Raw genomic sequence first — 19,378 nt, 5'->3', positions numbered from 1 at the left:
GTATCCATTGCTTGCTAATTTAAGTGTCTTATGAAGGAAGGGAAACTTCTTCCAAACAGTTGTGAGATGGACCTTGTGACAAAGAGAGGCAATGAGAGTTGAAGAATGAGAGGTGACAGCCCTAAAGCTTCAGCCTGGATATTGTGAGACAGGAAAACTGTGGCCCTAACTCCTCCCCTGCACTCCAAATAAGTTACTATATCACTGCTTGACTGCTATAGCCAAGCTGCAGCCCAAGGTCAAAAGTCCAGACATTCCTGGTAAACACAAGAATTTTATGCCAGAAGTTTACATTTGAAATATCATGTTAAAAATCAAGTTTGCATAAAATCACAGCATTTCAATGCTTTTAGTTAGACCTAAAAGAATAAAACTAAAGAGAAATAACACTACAAAACCTGTAACACTTATCTGTAAGTGCTTTGCTGGCTATCATTAAACACACTAATTAATTCCAAGATTACAAACAAAGCCACCTCCTCTACCTACAACACTAAAACTAAAATGGGGCAGTTAATTTCTTCCTATTCTAGAGCCAATGTATTACTCCCATTTGAAAAATTTAACAAGCTTTTACATTTGCAAGATGTAGTTGGAGCAATAACACAGCCATGCTCCTCAGGAACAACCCAGCCTCATTTAAGAAACCTAAGCTCTTCTTAAACACCACAGGAAGCAGTAAATTATTCTAGGCCAGTAGGAACAGTTCTTTACAGCCAAATTAAGACAAAAGATCACCAAGATCTAGTTTTAAGGTAGGTTTTAGTATCAGGACAGTATTTCAATCCCAGATGGACAGAGCATGGCAGGGTAATATTTGGCAGGGACGGCACTGTGGACACGTCCAGTCTCACACCACACCTCAGTCTACTCAGACCTGCTGCTTGTGCCCTCACCTCTCATCACAGAGAGGTTCTACTCCTTGTAAAGCCTCATTTTTCAGTGATGGGGAGTATCCCACTGAGTTTCTGCCAAAAGTAATGGAAAAGAACTGGCTGGTTTGGGAGATCAGGCTGTTCCAAGACAGAAATGGTTGAAGCAGAGGATGAAGAAGCTGCACCCTTTGAAGGTGCAGAAAGAAAGGGTGTTTATAGTACCAACACCACAGGAGGGCAAAGCTCCCCGAGGACACCCGAACACACCAATCAGTGAGATGAAGAGAGAGAGCAGGTGAGCTAAAAATTAATCCAGAAGTTTCTACACATCTGAGATCCCTTTCCTCAATCTCCCTGATGTTTTTTCAAGAAACCTTTGAAGGTACTGGCACCCTGAGGTGTAATGATGTGGTGCCATGAATTATTCAGCAGCACCCATCTCTGCAGCTGGGACAGGAAGGACATTTCAGGGGAGCTTTGTGGACTGCAGACTTTCAGCCTTTTTCTGTTTGGCACTGAAAAACTCTTTCACACACTCATGGTATGAACACTCACCCTGCCTTGGTACAGGAAAGCTATTAAGTGCACATTCACATGACACCACATACCAACACACAGCGCTGATGACAATCAACTAACAAGATTTAAAATGTAAGCAAACATTAACTGTTTTTTCGAAATTTTCAAAGATGCAGAAACAAGGTTTCAATCACCTTCTAGGTTTTTCCATCATGAAAAACAAGACTTAATACATTTATAAATTTCAAAGATCAGTACTTTTTAAAAGCAGAAAATAATGAAGAGTTTAACTTTAAAATAAACTTTAGAGCAAATGAATTTAACAGCTTACTGTTTAAAATACAAGGAAATTGATTAATTTCAAGAAGAAACAGCTTCCCTAAATAACAAGACACACTCATTTGGTCTCTGTACTTGCAATAATAAAGACATTAACCTTTCCAAATTAAAATGTCTTTAGTCACACATTATAAACCCTCTCTGCTGTGTCTGAAATGAAACCACCTTCCAGGCTTTCCATGGTTTCTGTCAGGCTGCTCACTTACCTTACATAAGCCTCATAGGAAGGGCCAGTGCCTCACAGGATGGAAACCTGTGCTCACACAGGACAGCAGCCCTGCACGCTTGCAGGCAGTGCGGGACCTCCTGGAAGTGAGGAATTTCATGTGTGTGCAGAGCAGATTATCAGATTAGCAGCACACACAGACTGGGCCCAGCAGCAGATAGGGAGCAAAGACAACGAGAGACTCCACAGCACCACACAACTGCACCAAGCAAAAACACAGAGCAGCTCCCTGGTTTATGCCAAGCAAAACACACACACACTGAGGTTTATTTTGATGTCTTTCAGGTTAAAACCCTCTTACTTCAGATTGCAGCACACAGGACCCAAGCAGTCAAGGGAAGAAGGGATGGACTGCTGGGTAGGTCATGCACAGAATGAGAATGGCACCAGGCATTACGGGCAGTTTATTCTGGGCAAGTAGCAAAAAGAGCTTCTTTGAGCCAGACTGAAGTTCCTGCAGTTAAATTCAGCTGAATAGCAATTTCTCATAGAAATACTCAAGGCACTTCAGCAGCAGGCCCATCAGATACCTGGCCAACATGAAGATTTAATTTAATAACAGATCCTATCTGTACTACAGATGTTGCCTGTCACAATTGCACAGTCAGGAACGTTAAGGGCTACAACCCCTAATCAACAGAGCTGTGCTGGCACAAGCGCCTCACACTGCTGTAATGAGATCTGCAAAACTGCACTTTTACCTGTCTGAGTTTGCAGGGTGGGGCACGGGAGCACCACCCTGTGCAGTGGGCTCTCAGTGCAGCTGCACAGAACCTCAGCTCCACCACAGGCCCCTGCAAGCAGGGAAACAGGAATAAGACTTGGAAAGCTCAATCCAATTCCTTGGGAGAAGAAGATACACTGGCAAATGTAGGTAGGTGTGTAGGCAGGAGAGGCTTTGCCAGCTCAGCTCTTGTCAGCAGCTGGGGACAGAACTGGGACAACAGCCCTGATAAACTCCAGTAACCCCTAACACAAGGCACTTGCACTGTGCACATCCTGCAAGCTGTAAGCCCGTAACTGTGTTTGGGAAACAAAAATTCATATTGAATGTAGTGCTTTTGGCATTTATAAAAACATTAATTTAAAGTGGGAAGTAAAGTATTACATGCACGTCATTTTTATTTTCTAGTCAGAGCTCCCTGGGTAGCCTAGGCAGATACTAACTTAGTAACAGACTGACATTTGGCATTTCATACTCCTACGACACCTTCTGAAGCCTTTCTTCACATTCTTCTGAGTAAGATAATCCCGTACTCACCCTAACAATGAAAATTTACCCCCCAAAAAACTGAGGTTTTGGGTCAGGTTTACTTGTGCTTTCAAGGTCTGAACAGCATGAGCAAAAATCAGGTAACAAACAGATTTTGTCCATTAAGGAAAGCTGTGAGCAGAATCAAAACAGGGCAGAGAGCTCTACTCTTTTGGTTTTTTATACAGATTAAGAAGCAATAAAAACAATTTTAGGTGATCAAATGCTTAGATTAGAAGCCCAAGCACAATCATCTCTTAACAAGAAACCATCTAAAGGCTCCAGCAAAAGCAAATTTTACAAGTCATGGTTGAAAGTTTAGTCAACAGAAGTGTCAATTACAAACACTGCCGGGGTATCACTCAATACACAGGATCTTTATCACTACTTTTCCATCATCTTAAATGAAAATATTTTGCAAATACATACTATATATTTGCCTAAGGTTCAATTTCTGTAACTGAACTTGATCTCTTTAGCAACTGTCCAGGAAACATTGCTTAGGGAAGGCAATTCACACCCCCTGGCATTCCTCCACCGGGGCACCAGGGAAATTAGTTCGAACATTCAGCTGTAAATGCAACAGCTAAATCAGAGAATCTTAAACTTTAACTTTTCATAATCCCACAGCTCGTTTATCTTTAAATAATCTATCCTGTCTGATCTTACCAGTAAAGCTGCTGAAGAAAACAAAATCATGTGGTTATGCAACATTTTCCCTTATTTCATCTGTAAAAAGTGAGTTAAAATAGAACCTCTGAAACTAGCTATCACTTTTATTCTTATTCCACCAAAACAGCTTCATTAAATAAACAGAAATGAACTTCTTCCAAATTTGGTGAAACACTAATTACAGCATGCTGATTATGTTATTAAGGATGCAGTAAACACAGTTGAGTTTCCAGTTTTGATTAGAATTTCCTGGGAGAACACACATAATGCTCATTTAATATGTGTGTCTGAGCTGCCTAACTGGAAATTTAAGCTTTTTAACCTCACAGTCTATCAGTGCTCTTGAGACCACCATCAATAACACCTGTCAAATATTTCCTTATTTCAGAAGCTGCCTTAGATAAAAACTTCCCAGCAGTGATTCCTCCAAGCATTAACTGGGAGCTGAGAACTCAGGCCTGACCGCACACACCAACAGCAATCAGCTCTTGCATAAACTGGGCAAATCCTACTCCTATTAAAATCCACTCCTGGTATCTCCTACCACTGCTCTACTACTTGTGGCACAAGAGACACAAGGCAGAAAGTGCACCAGAGAATAAAATGGTGCAGAGACACCAGTTCTGTCAACTAAAGCCACCTAATGTCACTCTCACCCAGCCCAGGCTCTCCTCCCACTTCCCTCAGTTATGTTTTATAACTCTCAGCCCAACCCCTTTAATCCTTGCTCTTCCTCTTCCTGCTAAAACCTCCAGCTTAAAGTTTCAGGCTGTGCAGAATTAAAATCCCACAGTCGTTAAGTTACAACTATAAAGACAATTACTATCTTAAAACAGAAACAAATAACGTGATCAACTGCCAGAAAGATTTTAGCAGTAAAGCTGCATTAGCAGAACAAACACTGGCTTTTGGGAGTCCACTAGACACTGAAAAAATATTTATTCAATTTTATCTACTAACCTAGATTCGATTCTACTTGCATTGCTTTGGGAAGTTTTGAGGTTTTGGTGTTATTTGCTTTTTTAATTCAAAATCCATCATTTAGTTATACGAAAACACCCTCTGAATAATGTGTGAATAGATAATAGCTTATATTATTATTTTATATTCCAACAGTTTTTAAAACTGCAGGTATTTTTGCACTGTACATATATTTGCAACACAGCAAAACCTTCATGTGCATACCAACAGGAAATATCCCTTAAAGAAACAACCCAAAAACATTGTAAAAAATTATTTAAATGCTGGTCTTGAAAACACCAATTATTTGATTTTCTAATCACTGGAGTCAAGCAGTCTCAATGGAGGCTGAAGGCCAACATGGGCCTTCAGTGTTTCACCCCGGTGCATTGAAACACCTTTATGTGTGACACAGTTCTGGAACTGTCAAGGGAGAAAAAATTAAGGCCTAACTCAACAGCTATTTTGAGCTAACTTCTATATTTATTCCCATAGAAAGTTCTAAATGTCAAGGAATGATAACAAGTGGCTGGCACACATAAAAGTGGAGCACAACCCAGAATAGCTACTACAATTAACATGGTACACTTGGACAGTAACTACACATCATTTTTCACTGACCAGCAATTGTTTGTAGAGACAGCAAAATTCGTTTGTAGAAGTAGAATCAAGACTGTTAAAGCTAAACTAATTCAAATTACCCCTTAAAACTGAGGAAAATACAGAAAAAGCAAACAGTAAAAAAAGTTATCATAAAATGAGGCAAAATATAGTTTAATATTACTTGCCAAAGAATTTAGTTAATCAAGACTGTGATTGCTAGGTATTCAAAAGAGAAAAAAATGTGAACTCTGTTATCCAGGGAAAAACCAACCAACCAAAAAAAACCCAGGGAATTTAGGAATGCTATATACAATCTTCTGAGTGAAATAAAAGGAATTAACATTTTTTTTTCTCCCTGAAGTTCCTGGAAGGAAAACCCGTGAAAGCCCATACAAGAAAAAGAGCACGTTACACTGTCTCAAATTATTGGAGATAAAAACTGCAGGGCAAGCATAATACACATTCATTTTATAACACATTGCGAGATTATAACATTCTTTCCAAGTTAAGAAGGACAGGCTAAGATAGTAAGATTTTCAAAACCACAACTAAAACATAAGCTGTTGCTTGGAGGTATGAACTATTTAACTGTATGAAACAAAATTTGGTCGCCACCAAATAATGGTTTCTGCAAGCCAAACAAACAGCTCCAAATTATCACCACCTCCAAGAGACAGCATTTAAGTACATCAGTACCACTTAAGTACATTAGTGCCAAGGATAGGAAATTGGCAAGGAATTTATTAAATATTTAAAAACGACCAACAATTCCTACTGTCTAAATATCCGGTTTTTTTCTCCCTACAAACTAGTCAGCAGAACACGATTAAGTTCAGCTCCTCGTATTTAACTCACCAATAAGGAGATCCCCTCCTTTGCCCAGAGAAAACCAACACCTCTCCAGGGCAGGGCAGTTTCAGTCCCACCCTCGGAAGCCCCGGAACGATTTCGGTTGGGCTCGGTTGGGTTTCTGGGTCCCCAAGGGCGCTGCCCCGCCCCAGCCACCGCCGGCGCGGGCCCGGGGCCGCTGGTGCAGTCGGTGGTGCCGTCACGAAGCAGCTTCCCGGCGTCAGCTTGGCCATGACGGCGACGGGCTCCGAGCACACCGGGCCTCTCCTCGCCTCTCCTTCCCCCCAAGATGGAGGAACCGCCTTCAGCCCGCTCCGCCCGGGGAGCGGCCGTTCCGCTCCGGCCCCGCCGCGGCGTGAGACAAACGCTTCCTTCGGGGCCCCGCACGGAGCCGCCACCTCCTCCAGACCGGGCCGGACCGTGCCGTGCCCGCGCCCCGCTGCTCCCCGGGGAACCCCCCCCACACCCGAGCCGCTCCGGCCGCCCGCCCGCCTCCATTTTATAGCGAGCCCAAAGGCGGCCGGGCCGCCTTTCCCGCGACCTCCCAGCCGCAGCAGCGGCCCCGCTCCCAACTCTCCTCCCGCCCCGGTGCTCTCCCACCCGACTCCCGCACTCACCGCGAGCAGAGAAAGGGAGCTCTCGCCGCAGCCGCCAAAGGTCTCAGCCGCGCCGCGCCGCCATTTCCTCCTCGCTCCGCGGCAGCGCTGGGCGGGACCGCCCCGCCCCCGCCACCATCGACACCGAGATGGCGGCGGCGGGGCCAGAGCGCCGCCCTTGGCGCGCGCCTCCCGGAGGACCCGGCGGGCGCGGGGCGGGAGAGCGGCGGCGCCGCCCCTCAGCGGGGCCTCAGCGCCATGGCGGCCGCGTCGGGCCGCTCCTCACGCGGAGCCCTCAGCGCCATGGCGGCCGCGCCGCTCCGCTCCGCTCCTCACGCGGAGCCCTCAGCGCCATGGCGGCTCCTCCTCACACGGCGCGGCCCGTTCTGCACTCACTGCCCGCGCCCGTTTCTGCGCTCGCACCCCCACGCGGATCCCGCGAACGGCAGCTTTAGCCATGGTTCGTCAGGGTGGACGGGCAGCGGAGGAACATGGCAGAGGAGCCAGGCTGCTGCTGCACAGCCACCTGCTCACAGCAGCTGTGCTGCCCACCTGTGCGCATTCCACTTGGGACTTGGTTGGTTTTTCTGTTCTACTCACAATGTTTGCCCAATAGCTGCTGTAATGCCTTCCTCTGACTCCAAATTCGGAGTGCTGAGAGTGGAATGTTCTCTGAATCTGCCCATCCAACACATGGAGCCTCCACAGGAAACATCTTTGGTCAATGATTAAGCTACTAAAAAACCACTGCAGGATCCAAGCTGCTACAAATAGCTACAGAGAGTTAACTTCCATTTACATGTGGAATTCCTTCTGTTGCTTTTTGGGACATTGGCACCCAGAAACATCCACTCCTGACAGACACTGAGGGATCCCAAGGGGTACAGAACACCCCCAACACCGTACAGAGACTCCTGACCTGGGCACCTGAAGAGCCTTTAGACAGCTGGAGGTGTGAGGTTTGGCTCTTTGCTTACCCTGATCCTGCACATTTTTCTCATGGGCTGATAACACAGGTTTCAGGTGGATTCCAGATAGATACAGTGTTTAGTGAGATTAAGGAGTAAAAACATGAGGGGGAAAAAACCTACCTAGGAATAATTCTACAGAATTACAGGATTTTGTCAAGTAATTCGATTACATATTTTAGGAGTCTATTCATGACACTTCTGGTGGCAAAAGCTCAGGATAATGTTAGAAAACCTGCTATTAGCATAGTCAGGCTCTTTCTCCAGCTGTAAAACTGGGCAGCTTTAATACTTCACCCAGGAACACCAAGAGGTAAAAAACCACAACAGATTCCTGTGCAAAAGTACAAAACATCACAATTACGAGCAAGCAGGAATTCAGATTTTGTTCTGCAGCTACAGAGCTGCAATAAATGAAATCACATGGAGGGGAAATACCTTAGAGTTTGGTAGATCAATCTGCACTGTGATTTATGCTCTGGGAAAAGCTAGTAACCTGCTTTTAATGGATAAATTTAGCATCTAGGGAGTGCTCAAAGCCAGGAATTACACACCAACAGAGAGGGAACACGCAAAACAAGGAATTGCACAGCAGCAGTGAACGGGGTATGCCTGCCTCAAGGAATCCTGCAGTGAAACAGGTATTAAATTCCTCTTACACACATTTAGTAAGAGGCTTACACCACTTTAAGGTAGTGGTGATGCAGTCTGCACCCCCAGTGAGCACCCTACACTAACAACCACAAAACCTCTACACCTTTGTGTTAAAGCCAGTCAGAGGATCTACCTTTGCTGACTAAACATGTGTCACCTTCATCATCAGACCTCAGCTCTTTCCCTGCCTTGTTGTCTTCCTAATTCTTTTCCTTTTACAGCCCAATTTATTTTAATTTGGGAATTTTACTCCTGGGTTACTGGTCTGAATCTACATCATCCTGGCAGCAAAGCAGGAGGAGCTCTTTTTGGTTATAATGTGAGTTTTGTTTCACTTTAGGCCTTCTCTCCTGTAACATGCTGGTAATTTGTGACTGGTTTGAGATGAAAACTCTGCTGGGAAATCCTAGAAGGGATTAATAACCATCAATCAGCTTCTAAAACAGCCTAATAAGCACTTTAGCTGTCTCTCCTCCTCAGACACCAGAGCTTATGCTGAGATACCTACAAATCCCTCAGCACTAACTCTCCTTAAAACTTTTTACTTCCTTCCAAAAGTGGGTGGTCAGTGCACTAACTTTCCTCAGCAGCTGACACATTTATGGCTTGGGCTTCCCTAATTAATGTTTGTTCTTTTTTTGTAACTTTGGGTTTCTAAAATTGGCCTCACTTACATTTGCTGTGTCTCACACAAGGGTTGTTCCCTGTGACCCATAAAACCTTGTGACAAGACATCACCGTTGTGTGGCACAATGTCCCCAGATCTGGGATGTCACTTCTTACCCACCTTCCCCTTAAGCACTGTTTGAAGATGCACAACCCTTAAATATAAACACAACACTTCTTTTATGTTCATTCCTTCCCTTAGCTCTCCATCACTGATTGCTCTGAGTGAGCCAATTGCAGCAGCCAGGAAAAAAAACTGCAGACAAGAGTTAGCCCATGAAAAGAGCATGGATGAAAGCAAACGAGCAAGTCCTTTTCCCTCCTCAGTCTCTGGTGATTTTGTTGTATTTAACAGATAATTAATACATTTAAGTCAGAAGAGACTAATTTCTGTTGGCTGTGCTCCAACTTTACCTTTTTTCTTTCAGTGGAAAAAGGCCTCTGTCCTCAGAGCTCTGCACATCACAAAACAGGCACGGCAGGTCTCAAGGTGAGGCTTCTTCAGGATTCTTGATTCTCCAAGGCTCCTGGAGATTTTCCAAAAAGACTGGATGAGCACAGAGAAATACTTTAATGAGGGTTAATCACATTCACATAAATAAAGTAACCCCCTTCTTTACCAGCTGACACAAAGTTGCAAAATTTTTGCCCTTTCCAATTCTAGGTAAATTCCTTCCCTTCTATACAAGCATTTTTGTGACTTCGCCTGGAATTAGTGACTTTGGTTTGGGATTCACGTAACTCCAAAGATTAGTCATCAAAACACCTCTTTGAAATGAGGATTTAACAAATTCTAATTCATGGTAAAAATCTATAAACTGCACTTACAGTTATTATAGATTTGTTTTAATCTCAATTTTGTCATCTTGCCCCCCAAAAATCCAACTTTTCATGTTACTACTGCCTCACCACAGTAAGATTCTTGTAGAACTGTGGCATATGGAAGCTGTATTTTGGGATAATTTCCCAAGAGCAAAGTAGTTGTGCATTTTAATACAACTTGGAAGTCACAGGAGTATCCTGCAAGGTTTTCCCTGAGCAAAAAGAAAGGGTTTTTCCCAACTTTTGGGAGAATTACGACAGAAGTCAGTGTTTGGTGCTAGGAAAATAGAGAATGATGTAAGAAACCTTTTCCCCTGCATTACTGCACAGCTTTGGGTCTTCCTAGAGTATAAAATATGTATCATTTATTACTCAAGATACTGCTCAATTCCCCAAACATGCAGAACTTTCATTGCACTCAGAGCATTAGTAGGAAAAAAAAAAAAGGCATGGATCAAGATTTCCATCCCTGGTGGTGTTCCAGGCCAGGCTGGACTGGGCTTGGAGCAACCTTGTCCGGTGGAAGGTGTCTCTGCCCTCTATCAGCTTAAAGCTATTCTTCCTTTTCCTGCCACTGAAATTCAGCTGGCCATGATATTCTGCATAGAATCAGGACTTAAGACTTTGTTCTTTGTGTGTCTCTTCCAACTCAGGATATTCTATTATCCTGGTTATTTATTACATCGTAGGTTTTCTCTGTTTCAACGTAAGCACAACTGTAATGAAAGTGAGTTTTGAAGCCTGGGCTGATTCATTGCTGTTACAAACTCAAGAGTGAAAAATGTACAACCATGTCTATATTCCCCATCTGTGTGAGTGAAATTACATTTTCCTGAGGTGCATCATTTGCAGCATTTCGCACAGACAAATGTACATTTTATGCCCGTTCTCCCTTTAAATGTACAAATCGAGGTTTTGTTGCAAAATGTGGAATATGTAAAATTTTCTGAAGGGAGGATGCTCTTTGAAGTTTTGGGGAAGTTAACAAAGCTTGGTAAGAAGGATGTACCAATGATAGTGGACACACAGAATGCAGAATTCATGGGTCACAAGGCCATCTGACACAACTCCAAGATAAGGAAGACACTAATAAAGCCAATTCAGCAATTGTTCTGAAATCAGCTCCAACTGGGTTAAAGGTAATTAGGGCAGGGGCAGATCGTGACCACTGATGGATCCAAAACACAAGACTGAGCATGCGGATTAATCCATTTGTAGCCAATGACCACTAATTAATTTGCTAAAATGTATAAATAGTAAGAAATTGTGATAGTTGGTGTGCTGGCTCTGTGGATTTGCCACCCAGCACCCGTTTCTGCGCAGAACTGTAAATAAATCAAATACCTCGACTCTGTGTGTGGATTGGCTTCTTGTTCACCTGGCGCAAGAACCTATTTTGGCAACATTGTGTTCCTGCTTTTTCTGCAGTGACCCACAAACCCCGGCGTGGGTTCATCAACACCTCAGCAGCCACCGCGCATTTTGGCGGAGACCATCAATCCTCAGCCAGGCCAGCTGCCAGCACAGCCGATCGCCACGCGTGGGAGCTGCCGGGGCTGCACAGGGACACCGCAGGCTGTGCCCTGCCCGTGCCCCTGGCCGATGGCGGGGCCGCGGCTCCCAGGGCCGCTCCACAACCGCTGCTGGCACCGACCCCGCTGCGACCGCGCACGAGCCGCCGCCGCCTCACACGGCGGTTCCTGCGCCCCTCGCGCCGCGCACGGCCCGGATCAGCCTCTGCCTCAGCTGCTGGCGGCGGAGCCGGCGGTCAGTGCCGTGAGCCGAGCGCGGAGCGGGCGCGCAGGGCAGCAGCAGGAGGAGGCGGGCGCTGTCCCTCAGCGCCCCGCGGCCGCCATGGCCGCCCCGCCGCCTCCGCGCTGCCCCGGCCCCGCTCCTCGGCCGCGTGTTCTCGCCCGCTCCCCGCGCGCTGATTGGCCGCGAGCGCCGCTCTCGCGAGACCCGCGCGCCTGCGGCCCGGCGGAGGCGGCGGAGGCCCCGCGTTCGTGCGTCGGAGCGGCCCCGGGCGCGCGCGGTAAGATGGCGGCGGGGGGGCCGCGCCGGCCTCGGGGCACGGCGGGAGCGGGGCCCTCGCCCTGACCCGGACCCGCCGCCCCGGCCGCCGCTCCCCCGCCGCGGCCGCAGCGGAGGCGCCGGGCCTGTGGCGAGCGGGGCCCAGCGCTCCCGTGGCCCAGCGCCTCTGTGGCCCGCGCAGGGCCGGGCCGGGGCGGCGGAGGAAACTGAGTCCCCGGCGAGCCGAGCCGGGCCGCAGCACCAGCGCGGGGCGGCGGGAGCCCCGTTCCCCCAGCGCGGTTGCGGGCGGCGGAACGCGGGGCCTGGAGTGGTCGGGGCCCGGGCGGGTCGCGCTCCCGCTGTCGGAGTTGCTGGGTGCGGGGCGGCTTCGGCCGCGGGTTAGAGAAGGGAGAACCTGTTGGAAGCGGCTCGCTGAGAGGAGTCGCGCTGGCCGTGGTATTGTCTGCCAGGGCTGGCGGTGCCTGTTGCTGTGGCCGCCTGTCCTCCCCTTTCGCTGCCCCCGTGGTCGTGACTTGGAGGTAGAAATCACTAAATGCGGCTTTGGTAAAATGCTTTGCCTGCCAATGCGAACAGAAATATTGTTTAGAAAAATAGTGGAGATAACGTTTTAGTAGCGCTGACAGGAGAACTTTCGGGGCGGCGAAGCTGAGCTGGTGTAAAGCTTTGAGTTGTACGCTGGGTAATGTATCATGGACAGTTTTGTAGTAGGGAGCTGTCCGAAGTTTTGGTGAAGGTTTAAAGCAGATATTGTTTACATAGGCGTTGCTATAAGTGTTTGTCATAGTCTTTCTGGCTGGCTGTCAAACTCTGATTCGCTGGTTTCACACTGTGATGCTGCATGTCCTGTGTAAATTCTACACAAGATTTTTATGGAATGGATTTAAGAGTAACTAGAAAAAGATGGTATTTGAATTTTTTTTATTCTGAGATTTCTGAAAGCAGCTTTAGAGCCTGGCAAATAGATATGGGAGAGTGCAGGAATGAGGAGGGGGAAAATGCAAAACTCTGGTTTAAGATAAAAGGGTCACTTTTGGATTATTTATTTAAAAGAGCTCATAGAAGGCTCTAAAGATGGCAGTAACACAATTCTTACACACATTAAACTTATTTCTTCTTGAATCATGTTAAATGAGATGCTTTTCTTTTGTAGTTGGAGTCCAGGATGAGTTATGCAGAAAAACCTGATGAAATCACGAAAGATGAATGGATGGAAAAGCTTAATAACTTACATATCCAGAGAGCAGACATGAACCGCCTTATCATGAACTACCTTGTCACAGGTAAAAACACCCGCTCACGCCTGGAGGCTCTTCACGTGTGTCACGTACTTTATCAGTTTGGGGTAGAATATGGGACTGGATGGAGTGGAATTAAGGGCTGTGAGAACTTAGTCATTGCTGTTGGCTTCTCTTAGCAAAGCCCACCTGCTCTGGTGTTCTCTTAGCTGCAGACTGACAAAAAATCAGAGACTGAGGAGTTCTCGTGGAATACAGATGACATTTATGAGCCTGAACTCTTCTGCTAAATGATAGAGAAAGCACAGTGTTTTCTGCAATGCTGTAAACATGACCTGCTTCTCCGTGATGTCCTTTTTTGTGTCATTGAAGCAGCTCAAGATAAGTTGCTGTTGTTAAATAACAGTCTGAAAGCTGCAAGAACAACTATCAGAAGCAAGGTTTTAACTGGGCAGAAAGATAAACTCTGAAAGGGCACTGTTGTCAAAATAATTTGAGACCAGAATATTAACCCCTTCAGCACACAGCCTGGCTTTATACTTTGAGCAACCTGGGGAATTGTTGCTAGTAATTAGGTGCATGCCATGCCAGGAAGCTGTGCTAGGGCGGAGGTGTTTGTATCCATCTACACCCCTGTTTACCCTGAGCCTAGTGAAGCCTCTGGGTTGAAGTAAGAGCCTCTTAGTGGGTGGTGTAAATCAGTTTTGTGTCTGTGAATGCAAGACCTGGGGTTTAAAAGAGTTATTATAACTTTAAATACTACACAAGAAAGCAAAATTATATCTTCTTGTCTATCTTCTCAGAAAAACTGCTGGATCTGTGTAAACAGACCTGGGGCTGGAGGGCAAAGCAAAACCACCCACTTGAAAATGTGACTTTCACAATCTCATTTTGCAATGAGCACAGTGCTTTATTTAAGTATAAAACAGGCTTCCGTGTTAAGAGATATTGGAACTACAAGTTGCTTCCCTGGAGAGTGAGCATCCATGAGTTCAGAATGAATTAAGCATTTAATCTAAAATGCCTATTGGATAAATGACTTCTTATATAGAGGAGAAATTTTCACAATTTTGGGTTAATCTTTAAACCCCCAAATTGCACAAGTACACTCAAATTAAGCTGATAGGTTTTCTTCTGAAGTGCTTCGTGCAATACATTCTATGGGTAAAATGTTCCTATTTCAGAGGGCTTTAAAGAAGCAGCAGAGAAATTTCGGATGGAGTCTGGAATTGAACCCAGCGTGGATTTAGAGACTCTGGATGAAAGAATAAAAATCCGTGAGATGATCTTGAAAGGGCAGATCCAGGAAGCCATTGCATTGATAAACAGCCTCCATCCAGAGCTGCTGGATACCAACAGATATCTCTACTTTCATTTGCAGGTGAGGACAGGTGGCAGACTTTTATCTTTGTCTTAGAGTTTGCTGAGAGAATGGGAAAAGTAGTGAAGAAGTTAAGGTTATGTTGGGAGGTTTGTGACTGAACATGGGTGCAGTTGTGGGTGTTCTTTTGGTCGCAGTGGGAAACTTTGTGGCATGGTGCAGGAGCCACCATATACAGTTATTAACCTGAGAACTTGTAACAGCAGCAGTGACCTGTGGGTTACCAGCTTCCAGTTGCTGTTGGCCTGAATTCCTTTAGTATCCTATCTTCTCAAACTCTGTTACTCAAAAGCACCAAGTTCCCTTTTTCAGTAGATTTTGCAGCTCCTTGTCTCACACATTGAGAAGAATTGACCTCAAACTGTCAAATTACAGATTAGTGTTTGTCTCGAATTACACACCAAGTGTCTGAATCTTCCAGGCTTGCAGTAGTGGAGATTTGTTAATTTGTTGGGCTAATATTGCTGTGTCTTTCGTGTGTAGCAACAGCACTTGATTGAACTGATTCGGCAGCGTGAGACAGAGGCAGCTCTGGAATTTGCTCAGACCCAATTAGCAGAACAAGGGGAGGAGAGCAGGGAATGCCTGACAGAAATGGAGCGCACGCTGGCTCTGCTTGCCTTTGATAATCCCGAAGAATCACCATTTGGAGACTTGCTGAACATGATGCAGCGACAGAAGGTAGTCCTTTCTCAAAGGGAACTGATGTCTTTTATATGTATGTTATGAAAATAAAATCTAAATATTTTTGAAATGCTCAGAGAAAGCTTATAGAGTGATATGCAAAAGAACAGAAGTGTTTATTGAGCAAGATTTTAAAAATGGTGTTAATATATTCCAAATGTATTCAACTGCTTGGCTCTCTTCCTTGCTTTCTCCAGGCTTGTAGTTTGTGGAGCTTTGTCCTGGACATTTCTGAGGAATTAGCACACTAGGTGTGATCTTCCCAGTGTCTGCTTGACTTTAGCAGTGTTAATCATATGAAAACTGTCACTGAACTCCAGTTTTTCTTTTCCAGGTATGGAGTGAGGTTAATCAAGCTGTTCTAGACTATGAAAATCGTGAATCAACACCCAAGTTGGCAAAATTACTGAAACTACTACTGTGGGCTCAGAATGAGCTGGACCAGAAGAAAGTGAAATACCCCAAAATGACAGACCTCAGCAAGGGGACGATTGAAGAGCCCAAGTAAAATGTGTGCAGATGGACATCAAAAAATCGTAGTACTGCACAGTATACATTTATATCAGTCTGTGACTGAAATATTTTTACTACAGTACAGCACTCAATTCAGATTTTTCAATGAACATCTAATTTGAAGGGAGAAAAGTCCCTTTTAAATGCTGCAAAAACTGCATTGAAAGGCGCTGTATCTCTTTGGAAGTCTGACTTAGGCTATGCACTATAATACATTTTTAAAAAAACAATTAAACAGGACAGGAAAAATTGCATTTTTAAAAGTACAGAACTCAAGCTTTCTAATTGGCTGCTGATGCCTAGTTTAGTGGCCAGTGAGTTAATATGGAGTTATATTGGCAACTGTTCAGTTTAACTGTCTCCTGTTTGAAATGTGTATATAGAACAGTGAATATTTTCTACCTTTAAGTTATAGCCAGATATACATTCCCCTTAAAAGTAACTGGTCAAGTTTTCATCTATAAACTTTGCAGTAAGGTCAACTTTTTGCTTAGGAAATAGTGTACAAACTTGTAAATCATAATTTAAGGACTTTTGTTTTGGTTTTTTTTCTTCCTTGTTTCTGACTTCTTGGTGCTTTATATGGTGAGAGCTATGTTCATAATGGATCAGTGACCCATCTTTTCAGGAGGAGTATTGATGGAAATAGGTTTTTTCTTAATATTCACCAATGACCAAAACGGCCCCAGAGGCATTTGAAGGTTATTTTAACAGGGGCCTTTTCCCCCCTATGTTAAATTTGCAGCAATTCCAGGTGGCTGCTACAGCTTTGAAGGCCACTGGATGTCCGTAAGCTGAAAGATTTGTGTTAGGAAATCACGTGGTGGGGAGAGATACTTGTTGAAGCCTCTGATGCATCATCTTGTGCAGGATCTGCCTTCATGCTTGCTGAATGAGAATTGTAGTTTTAGAGCTACTTGGGCTGTTTTTATGCCTTGAGCTAAGCAAAGCAGGGCTGTGTAAAACCAGAAATTTGCATTTTGTCACTTCTTCCATACCTTTCTGAAGAGATGCAGTTCATCCTCATCTGTATTTGTTTACTGACTGTCCTCACTCCAGTTAGAACTATAGTTTTAATGTGAAGTCCAGACTTTCAAGTCAACAAATTGTAATCTTCTGGGTATGGGATGTCCTGGTCGAGTGATTGCAGCGCTGCACACTGGTTTATACCCAGTGGTAGGAAGCACTAATCTTGCCAAATCTATCTCTAGATTTTTAGGTCTATAGATCAAGTTTTGCCAAGCACAGAGCAAGCTGATGAGTGAAACAGTTTAACATCATGAGACACTGGCAGTTGTCACACCAGTCCCATACTGTACATACTCTAGACTTGTATGGTAGGTATTACCCTGTAGAATGAAACTTAGTTTTCACTTAATTTTACTGGAATACTTAACGCATTAAACTGTATAAAGCTTTGCAGATACACCTGGCTTAGGGGAACTAACAAAACCTGTTACTGATTGCATTACTGTGAACACTGTTTACTCGTGTAGCTATTTTTTGGGGGGAAGCCATTGTTAAGCAGCTGTGAGAGATGCAGAGCACCAAGGTTAAGCGAGAAGATGGATGTAACAAAATCTTTTGTTCCCATTTCTTACTGATTGTTCTGTTCTCCACTTTGAGGCATTTGTGGTAGGGAGGTCTTCAAGTTTATATATAACAAACAAGCTATCAGTAGCCCCCCAGCTACAGCAGCAGTTTGGCTTTCCTTCACCCAGGCTGGTTGTTCTAACACCAAACTTTTTAACAGTTGTGGGTTTGGTTGTTTTGGGGTTTTTTAATTTTTTTTCCTTTTGAAGTCGGTTGATGTCTGAAAACCATGTATAACTTTTAGTTTGTGAGAAACTGTATGGTTAATGTAACTTTGTTTAATAACAAACTGCAGAAACAAAACTGGAATAGCTCTAATTTCTTCATATAGAACTGATCAGCTTTTCCTCTCTGTTCTGACACTTGTGTTGTTGAATGTCCTGTAAAGCTTCTCCCGGGTGAAGTGGCAAGTGGTGCGGTTTTGTGGCATGATGAGCATTTTTCTCCATGAGAAATGCAGTATTACAGCCCTGCGTGAGAAGTTCACTGTCCTCCTAGAACGCTACCTTAATTCATAGAGTATTTGGGCAATGATTGAGCATAGATTACTTGAATTTCCACTAGCTTGTTGGTTTTTTTTCCATTAAAAAGTAAACACGTTTTTAAGGGGGTTAATATAAAATTAGTCTAGAAACTATTTCACTTTGTTTTTATGAACATGCCACATTGATAAGCAGCTTTAATCTGTAAAGTTTTTGGTAACTGCAAGAAGATACTCGAAAGCTATGCATTTTAGAGAAAGCATAAAGGTAGTGATATTGGTACTTCTAAGGATCTTTATATTAGTGTATATAAAATAGTTTGCATATACAAATATAATATATAATCTGTTTGAAATATTCTTGAATGGTAGGGGCTGTGAAACATATTATAATTTATGGAAATATTGTACACAGTAAACAGATGTCTCAGTACACAAATGAATTTTTGTCATATGCATGAGAAGTGTCTTATTTGGTGACTACTAATGAATGGGCTTTTGTTAACCCATTTTTGTTAGGTAACCACTTTAACAAATACTATTAAATGCCACTTTGATCAGTTTGCTTTAGTGTAAAAATACATATTTTGTTCCACTGAATTTAGAACAATATGAAAATAATTTTTGTAAGAAGATTTGTTTCACAACCAACGTTGGCAGACAGATCTGGTCATTAGAGGTGGTGCACTCATCCTCCCCCAGCCTTGCCTTTGCTGAAAGCAAATAAGATTTCTTTCATTCGTTCTGTGGATGTGGAGAAGCTGGATTGTAAAATATCTTGTCTTATACCTCTGCAGAAAGGCTGCATAGCAAGTGTGTTTGATTAGGCTACAAATCTCCCTCCTTTTCCCAAAGCCATCACGTCCCTGTAACTGTCTTTGCTGTTCCCATGTTTTGTTTCTGCCTGTCAAATCTAAGCTGAGCTGTGGCTGCTTCTGTTGTACAAAGGAGGGATTTTGGAAGGGTGGGGGGTTCACAGACTTTCTTGAAGATGAAGTTGTGGTGGTACTTTGAGAACTACTTACTGAACTGTTTAATTTTATGTAGTTGGAAAAGCAGAGGCTGCTGCACAGAAACTTAACAGCAGAATTTTGAGTAAAGCATTTCCTCTCGAGGCTTTTGAAGAGGCAAACATACACCTTTAAGCCAGATGAAGTACCTCTCTCTCTGAGATGATTTCATTGAAACACTTTCAGCTTCTTCCACCTACATTAAAAGAAAAATTGAAAAGAATCCTGCCTCCTTTCCACTCCTTGTAAATACAGGAAAAGCCACTACATTATTCCAGGGTGATTTTATTGTTTTTAATTTGTAAAATTTATGCTTTGTATGCTTGAGTATAAGCTTAAAGGCATTACTTTAAAAAATCCTTGACTAGCTGAGTGTTGTTCGACTTATTTCAAACCACCTTGTGTCCGAGTGGGTTGCAAAGCTCATTAAATGGAGTTGGATCCCTGTG

At 44.0% G+C, this 19,378-nt stretch overlaps 2 protein-coding genes across 9 annotated transcripts in view; one reads left to right on the top strand and one right to left on the bottom strand.

Moving 5' to 3' along the window:
- Positions 1 to 11,477, bottom strand: part of DIDO1 (death inducer-obliterator 1) — a 25,766-nt gene extending 14,289 nt beyond the window's left edge. The window contains exons 1-3 of one of the 6 annotated variants that reach the window (XM_038158713.1): positions 6,913 to 7,207; positions 2,661 to 2,753; positions 1,940 to 2,039 (exon numbers count right to left, since the gene is read on the bottom strand). The gene's annotated coding sequence lies outside the window, so the exon portion shown is untranslated. Of the gene's footprint in view, positions 1 to 1,939; positions 2,754 to 6,301; positions 6,748 to 6,912; positions 7,208 to 7,491; positions 7,511 to 9,593; positions 9,707 to 11,345 lie in introns of those variants that run through there. The other 5 variants (XM_038158715.1, XM_038158711.1, XM_038158714.1 and 2 more) reach the window with 5 other exon arrangements.
- Positions 11,450 to 19,378, top strand: GID8 (GID complex subunit 8 homolog). Of its 3 annotated transcripts, none has more exons than XM_038158721.1 (5): positions 11,450 to 11,768; positions 13,183 to 13,312; positions 14,452 to 14,648; positions 15,132 to 15,329; positions 15,667 to 19,378. In XM_038158721.1, exons 1-5 carry the CDS (start codon positions 11,604 to 11,606, stop codon positions 15,838 to 15,840), a joined length of 864 nt encoding a protein of 287 aa, XP_038014649.1. In that variant the 5' UTR covers positions 11,450 to 11,603; the 3' UTR covers positions 15,841 to 19,378. The 3 variants fall into 3 exon arrangements, with proteins under 3 accessions (XP_038014649.1, XP_038014650.1, XP_038014651.1); XM_038158722.1 differs by lacking the exon at positions 11,450 to 11,768 and adding an exon at positions 11,920 to 12,033; XM_038158723.1 differs by lacking the exon at positions 11,450 to 11,768 and adding an exon at positions 12,043 to 12,550.

This window comes from Motacilla alba, chromosome 20 (assembly GCF_015832195.1).
Source record: "Motacilla alba alba isolate MOTALB_02 chromosome 20, Motacilla_alba_V1.0_pri, whole genome shotgun sequence".
NCBI classification, from domain to species: domain Eukaryota; kingdom Metazoa; phylum Chordata; class Aves; order Passeriformes; family Motacillidae; genus Motacilla; species Motacilla alba.
Note: the sequence above shows the minus strand (reverse complement) of the source record. Positions and strands in the feature narration are given on the sequence as shown.

Bases quoted from the DNA above. Each gene is read 5' to 3' on its own strand.
- GID8 (XM_038158721.1), top strand. From the start codon at position 11,604: ATGGCGGGGCCGCGGCTCCCAGGGCCGCTCCACAACCGCTGCTGGCAC. The intron at 11,769-13,182 runs GTCAGTGCCGTG...TTTCTTTTGTAG, and splicing joins TGCTGGCGGCGGAGCCGGCG to TTGGAGTCCAGGATGAGTTA. The intron at 14,649-15,131 runs GTGAGGACAGGT...TTTCGTGTGTAG, and splicing joins ATCTCTACTTTCATTTGCAG to CAACAGCACTTGATTGAACT.